Source organism: Lytechinus variegatus, chromosome 2, assembly GCF_018143015.1.
Source record: "Lytechinus variegatus isolate NC3 chromosome 2, Lvar_3.0, whole genome shotgun sequence".
NCBI classification, from domain to species: domain Eukaryota; kingdom Metazoa; phylum Echinodermata; class Echinoidea; order Temnopleuroida; family Toxopneustidae; genus Lytechinus; species Lytechinus variegatus.
The window spans coordinates 37,114,522-37,122,553 of record NC_054741.1 but is presented as its reverse complement, the minus strand read 5'-3'; the positions used below and the strand labels follow the sequence as shown (position 1 = coordinate 37,122,553).

Genomic DNA, 8,032 nt, shown 5'->3' with positions numbered 1-8,032 from the left:
CAATAAAATAAACAAAATAGTAAGCGAGGGACATCATGGATTCTCTCATTTGCATGTGACTAAATTGTGCATACAAATATTTTGTGAAAAATAAGCAAAAGTTTAAAATGTCATAACTTTCTTATTTTACATCCGATTGTGATGAAATTTTCAGCATACTTGTCTGATTTTTCTCTATTGTTTCAAATCCACATTTTTCTGAGGTTGACTCGACCTTTAAGATTTTGGGGTGTTGATGTTATATGTATGTTTTTTTAAGAAACAGGGTACATTAGATTAATTGTTTTTACAAGTTTAATAAAATAATAATTACTTCTTATGAACGCTTTTTCAAAAGTGCTATTCAAATATCAAATTTGTTGACATTGGACATTATTATGTATCAGAATTGATGCCTATATTACAATTTTTTATTGTTGAGGCGAATAGAGAGCTGTAGAAGAATGTATGGTCATGAAATGCAAGAGGGCGGGCCTTCTTGCCATATTGATATACAGTGGTTTGTATATAAAATGTTACAAATACTAGTATTAACATTTATATACATGTACATTAATTGCTTGTGATAAGTTCCTTTGAATAGATTTGGTGTTTTGTCAATAAATAAAACGTCAAAATTGTAATGTGTAGCTCTCTGATTTACTCTGATTCTTTTTAAAAGATCCAGGGAGGTTTTCATCAGAGCTTGATAGCAGGATAGGGTGGTAAGGTGGAGAAAAAATGTATGTGTAAGTTATCAGGATGTGAAAGGAAAGAGAGTGGTTGGAGGAAAGGAAAAGTTTTAGAGATATGAAGAGATTAGAGAAAGAGGGAGAGAAAGAAATAGAAAGGAAGAAAGAAAGAAAGGAAAGAAAAAGAAAGGAAGAGATTTAGAGAGAGAGAAAGATGAAAGAAAAAGAAAGGAAGAAAAAGAAAAATTTAGAGAAAGAAAGAGGTTAGAGGGGAGAGAGAGAAAGAAAACGAAAGAATGAAAGAGAAAAAGAAAGATTTGGTAGAGAGAGAGAGAAAAGGAAAGAGAAAGATTCAGAGGGAGAGAGAAAGAAAAGGAAAGAAACAAAGGAGGAAAGAAAGGAGGGAGGAAATAAAGAAAGGAGGAAAAAATAGAAAGGAGGAAATAAAGAAAGGGGCAATAGAAGGAAGAGAGATGAGGGAGGGAGAGAAGGAGATGGCAGCTGGGTAGGAAGGGAACTAGATCTTGATTGGAAAATGGAAAGATATACAACATAAACTGTATATACGAAATGAAATAAGTCTGGGGTTTGTTTTGTTTTTTAATGAGATGCCACACCAGAATATCCCTCGATAATCGGCATGCCTAGTATTATATACAGGCATGCAGATGAAAGAAATATGAAGTTGATCCAGGATTCCTTCATCTTTTTTTTGCCGAAGAAAATAAATCTACATTGAATATTGTGATGAACTTCCTCGAAGAAAACCTACTTTTATCAAAATTCTGTGTATGTTCGAAGCTCGTGCGTGCCATCCGAGAACGAAGATACCGTGAAAATAGCAGCAGGAGATCCCCGCCTCCCCATCCCCAGCCCCTACTTCCCTTTTGTCACGTCACCAAGCCTGACTTCCGGAAAATGACAAAATATTCCATATTCCCTAAGAACTCATAATTTGTAGTTCAACTTATACTATGGTCACATTTGCTCTACGGCGGCCGTACGGCGAGTCGGAAACAGTCGTTTTATTCATTTTTATTATAACCACCGACATGTAGCTGGTACAAAAAATGTTAAATGGCTGGTTTTGAATCGCCGTACGGCCGCCGTAGAACAAATGTGACCAAGGTACAACCACGGAGCTATTAATAGCTCTATGGTACAACTTACTCTTCGTATACCATAGAGCTAGCTCCATGCTTCGTACTATACGAGGCATTTACCACCGAGTTGAAAGAGTGTGGACTCTCGTCTAGACTCCGAATTACCAGTCTCTCAACCGTCTAGACTGGATTGCGCAATATTTGTTTACACTGTTTCTGTCACGTGTATGTGGTTCGATCATGTCCGCTGCTACTACTCTTCGAGCTGTGAGTTTGAATATCACTAAAGATGGCATCGCCGTCATCAGAATGATCAGAGGAGATAATAAATGGAATCAACCATTTATAAATGATATGAGGGAAGCACTTATTGAGGTAGAAAGGTAAATAGATGAAGACTATCGCTTGATTTATGCAAGTAACCGTAGTAATCAGATCAGTGACAGGAGGCCGGTGTAACCCGTGAACGGAAAATGCGATTTTTGGTGTAGGCAAGTGATCTCATAAGGTCTCTCTGAAGAGATCCGCCTGCGTTGCGTCGTTTCTTCCTCTGAAGTATGAATTCAGGAAGAAAACACAGAATGGATCTAGTTAATGGTGGGGGAGCTTTTCAAATTTTTCTTAATAATTTTGTCCAAAAACTACAAGGGTTAATAATAATAATATTAGATATATTCTTCAAATTTCAAGTAATGCCACATTCTAAAGGAGAGAAAGCCAAAACATAAACAGGTGCCCATGCAGAATTTTTTTTTAATTAATCGAGGCTCAGGCTCAGATACACTTAATACAATTTCTCTACTTATTTGTAAGTTGATAGTTTCTCTCATGAATTTTAAGTGAATTGAATCAAAGTATGATTGAATTGTTATTCCAATTCTGCCATTCAAATCCGACTTGGAAAATCCCTCTTGGAAATTGTCCAACTCACTTTTAGTTTGTAAATGACACTCTTTTTGTACCCTAGAAATAAAGATGTAAGATGTTTGATCTTCACTGGCCAAGGAAAGTTCTTCAGCTATGGACTGGATCTACATTGGATTGCCCTACAAACGAAGAATGTAACTAGAAAGTTTTTGATTGAAAATGATGACCTCCTCCAGAGAATTACATTATTTCCGTTGCCAACCATTGCAGCTATAAATGGTAAATGTAATATCAATTAAAGAAAACGCACCTTAAAGTTATCACATTACCTTGTGCAAGACACATTATTTTTATATTTTGTAATAACAGGCATAATGTATGGAATACCCCCCCCCAAAAAAAAAATGCATCACTATTATACTATATACTGTCTACACATAAATTTCGCAATAATATTCATGGAAGGTGATTTTCAATGATAAATTAAAAATTAGATTCAATATGAAAATTTATTCTTTCAAACTGCTTTTTTGAATCTCCTTAGAATATTGTGTTAAAATCTCTGTTACATACCTGTCCAATGTTTTTTTTTACTTAAGCTGTCCATACACATGTTTTGATTTAAACTTAGACTTTAAGTTTTTGGTAGTTCCTCCATTCAAATTTAGACTGGTAGGTGATATGAATTATTTGTATGCCCAAAAATGATTTTGATATGAAGAATATGAAATGAAAATTATGTGTTTTCTTGGATAAATTCACTGATTTTACATCAAATATAATTTGGTTGAATGTCCTATCAAAAATATTGCATATTTTGTCTTGCTAATGTAAAATCCCTTCAGAGCATACATTTAGTCTAACCTCGCATTAGTGTGAGTTGGAATGGGCTAAAAATGTCAGGAGGTATAATCTTTGTGAGTAGCATTCTAATATCCAAATAATGAAATTGTAGCATAAGTGCTCAAAAAGAGCTATTTTTAATAAAAAATCAAAACATTTATGAGAGAGGGTTCTCGATGCCAAATTTGAAATCACATATATTTAAATTTTACCAAAGGTTTAGATGGGCTTTAAAAACTCATATGCCTACCCACAAAATTTGAAAATAAAATGGAAAAAGATTCCCTGAGAAATGAAATTAATTCCTCCCTCTGTTTTACTACAGGTCATGCTTTTGGCATGGGTGCCATCTTTGCCATGGCTTGTGATTATAGGGTGATGAAAAAAGGGCGTGGCTGGTTCTGCCTTCCAGAAACCAAACTCAAGATCAAGTTTTCTCCTATCAAATCTTCTCCAGTCGGGTAATTATCCAGCTATGAATTGACTTGTAAGCTGACATACTCAATTTTTATTCATATTTTCTGAACAAAAGTTGTTATTACAGGTAACTTGCCAGAGGATTGCCAGTCATAGTAACAGATTTGAAACTGGATTTCAAGCATTGTAGTATCTTTATTACCGTACCAATAAAATAGGGTGAAAGGAACAACTTGTCATTGTTGTGTGCAAGAATACAAACCGCTCTTCTTTTACTGTATAGTTGGTTGTACTGCTTGTTGTAAAAATGCTAAAGGTTTTTACTCAAATTCACCCCTTTTCACCAATATAGGCCTGTTTCAGCCAATTTATGTACTGGTATGTTGTTTTGGGTGTTAGCTTCCTTAGGGAGTCACAGAGAGAGGTTTAATCATTATTTGTGATAAATTGTAATGTTTTTTTAACATGGTTTGTCATCTATAGACCTAATCGTACAATTGATTGTATCATTCTTTAGTTCCAGACCTCAATCACCAAAATGGAATTCATAATGCATTGACCTATTCATGCTTTCTAAGAATAATTTATCTTGATTATTTTCTTCTCTTTATTGTTTTATAACTCAACAGACATACTTCACTATCCTATTTAAACTCCATTACAGTAAAGAAATTGGGAACTGTAAAGGCTCACTCACTCTTTTCAACATTATACATTTTGTTACCTATAACCTCATTTGGAAAATATCAAATATTTACTTTGCCTTTTCAATAGGATGATATTCAAGAAATATACTACAGTACCTTGCTCCCTTCTAAATATTTGTATTTTTGAGAACCATTATTATGTTTCTCATTAATCAGTATTCCAATTATTGTTATTACTTCAAAGTCTAAAGTTGCACAGATCACAAACACTCCGAGATGCAGCTATATTTTCCAAACGCTTTACTGCAGAAGAAGCACGGAGGGCAGATATAATTGATGAAGCAGTAGATGAAAATGAACTCATGGCTGCTGCTATCCGCTATGGCAATGAGATTGCAGGTAAGAATTCAGACTAACTCTATTAGGGCCGTGTCATGACATTTGGATTGTTACCAGTGCCCGCCAGTTATTTTGGGGTTGAAGGCAGGTGGATCTATTAAATAGAAAATTGCATAAGAAATTCAGCATCACCAAAGACTGTGAATACCCATCAAAAACCTATATTTGGCTTGCTTACATGAATCTAATCTTTTCATGTGATATTCAATTTCAAATCTTTAATCAACCCAAGTTCTACAAGAAGGACTATGCCAATAAGACTACCATGCGGGACTTATCACTTTTCTGGAATGAACTTATCAGCCGATATCATTATGATATTGTTGATTGACATGCCCAATGTGTTCTGCTTGTTTGTGACTTTTATTTACTCCACTTCAGTTATACACTTAGATTGGTGTGCTGCAAGTAAATTACTCTAAGACATGTCAGTAAGGAAAAATTCATTCAAACAGCTATTCCTACACGAAATTATTCCCTCTTTGTAATCATTTACAGGGTTTTCTTTTTGAAGTTGAGCAATAGTCATACTAAGTAATAAATTAACTCTGTATTGTTTTTATTTATACCCCCTAAAAATGTCATGAAACATATGGACTGAAAAGGGGCTCTTGTACAACAGTTTGTTTTGTGTAATCTGTAAATGTTGTAGGTGAAGTGCTCGACAGAGGGTGTGTATACGCTGCAAAAGACAAGCTGTATGGCGCCCCCATCAGGGCTAAAAGAGATGAAGAGATTCAAAGAATGACAGAGAAAGATGAGGATGACTGGCTCGAAGGATATATTCGGGAAGCCCGATTGCTTGCATCCAAAATGTAAATCCAATCAAAGTAGTTGCCTGTGCCTGATTATCATATTATCAAATAGAGTGTCCATGGAATGGAAATAATTGCTTGATCTTGCCTGAATTGAATTTACTACTGGGTTCTCAGCCCATTCTTTTTATCCATTTAAGGGAATAATCAGGGAATTTTATAATACCTCAAATCAGGAAAAAGTCACAGAGTTTTGATTGGCCAAAAATCCAAAGAATCAGATATTTTAAAATAACATCCATTTGATGACTGGCTATGGTAATTCTTTTGGGGGGAGGCTGTGTAATGATACTAATTAGTTTAACTTCATTGCGTTTGATATGGCAAACAATTCACTGCAACAAATATAAAACATGTGAAAGTGGAAATGACTTGAAATAATTATCATGGAATTTTGAAGGGAAAAGTCAGGAATTTGGTTTTCTTGAAATGCTTGCAGTTCTGCAATCACAGATTGATGAGACAGTTCAATCTTCAAGCAAATTTGATTTATCAAAAAAAAAAAATCTAGTTGAATAACTGACTGCTGGGCTTATGAATGAAGCTCTGACATTTCTTGTCTTCCATAAAAGATTGCAATCAGTGACGGATCTTGGATTTTGAAATAGAGGGGGCACAAATGACAACTTTGTAATGACTATGTATGTGTTTTTTTTTTGGGGGGGCACTCCTTGAAATATAATGGCAGCTTATGCTCCCTCCTTGATCTTTCACTTATTGTAATTATAATTGAATTAGCAGCTGAATCAGTGCTTTTGATTTTGAATCCTGGACAAGTCATGAGAGTTGAACCTTCTATCTTCAGGTTTTCTTACGTGAAGTTTACTTTATTGTGCAATGTTTGATGATTGTTGTTTTGTATCATGTGTGAAGAAAGGACTATGAAAAGAAATTTGTGTTATTTATACTTTTTTAATTTCCTCAAAGAAAAAAAGTTGAACTTATGTATACAATATTAAAAAATTCAACATACAGCAACAAGAGTAGAAGTTTTCTTTGAATTATTTGATATTACCTTTACAAATTGGTCATTTGTATTCATTATCACTGCCTTTGAAAGTAAAAGTACTTATCAACAAATTGTTCAAAAATTCACCATTATTTTGCTGTTGTTCAAATTTATGATCTGAAATCAATGATACAATGCCGACACCTCTGTAGAGCCAATGCATCCATTATGGGGATATATGTATGAGTGTGACAATTTTAAAGTAACTGCACCCACGTTCGATTTTCAGCCATAGAACATCCCCATTTTATTAAAGTCCTCTGTTTAATGGTAGAGTGCCACATATTTGTTTCCTTTTATAACATGATTAGAGACACACCCTCATACATACACACACACACTATTGGCTTTTATTGCATATACCCTATGTTAGTGCATTATAATTTGTAAAGTTTGTCTGTGTTGTATTTTTATGAATAGGTTGTAATGACTTGATTCCAATGCCAACTAAATGAGTGAATGTCATACTTTGGCTCAGCCAACAGAATATTGAAAGTTGCTGAGCTTTGTCAATATGCAACCCTCTTTATCACTGGTCATTTGCGTGTCCCCTAAAATCATGGATGGTGTTCTGAGATCCCATTATATCTTTCTTTTTTTAATCATCTTAAGGGTATTTTATTTCACTGAGTGTTTTTTTATCTGAGATGAAATAGATTTCAGTATACATCCCTTGTCCCTTTATTGAGTTTACTGTTGGGCATTATTAACTTAAATGATTTGAAGCATTATTACCTGAATCTAACATCTGAGCTGGTCCTTTAAATAGAATAGTCTTCATACATAGTCGTCATGTATTGGTAATGAGTAGGGTATATCACTAGTGTTTTACTTGACCAAAATGATTCTTCTACAGGCTATATATATACAGTGCGTACCAGAAAAAACGAAACCGAGATTTATCATAACTTAATCACAAATACAGTAGACAAATGACCTACCATTTTAAAGCTTAGACTCTCCTCTTTCATCCAGGATTATTTAAATTATTTCTCATTCACGCAAGAGCGAGCAAAAACAATTTGAAAAGGGGATTCCAAAAAGTCACTTGGCGGGCTGTATCTAGGTTTCAAAAAGAAAACCATATTTTTAAAAGGTTCAATATCTGCTCTTTAATTTGATACCTCAATTACAGAAAATGGTCAAGGAATAACAAAGTTCTTGTTATTTAAAATAAGGGTTGAATTTCAATAATTTCATAAAATGAAGTTTTTACAGGCTAGCGTTCAAACTCACTCGACGCTCCCGTTTTGTTGACGAT

The 8,032-nt window shown here is 34.3% G+C and overlaps 1 protein-coding gene across 1 annotated transcript; it reads left to right on the top strand.

Moving 5' to 3' along the window:
* The first annotated feature begins 1,823 nt into the window (after positions 1-1,823).
* On the top strand, positions 1,824-6,664 carry LOC121408006 (enoyl-CoA delta isomerase 2, peroxisomal-like). The gene is made up of 5 exons (XM_041599305.1): positions 1,824-2,157; positions 2,742-2,920; positions 3,810-3,945; positions 4,793-4,947; positions 5,600-6,664. Exons 1-5 carry the CDS (start codon positions 2,015-2,017, stop codon positions 5,764-5,766), a joined length of 780 nt encoding a protein of 259 aa, XP_041455239.1. The 5' UTR covers positions 1,824-2,014; the 3' UTR covers positions 5,767-6,664.
* Positions 6,665-8,032: the final 1,368 nt, after the last annotated feature.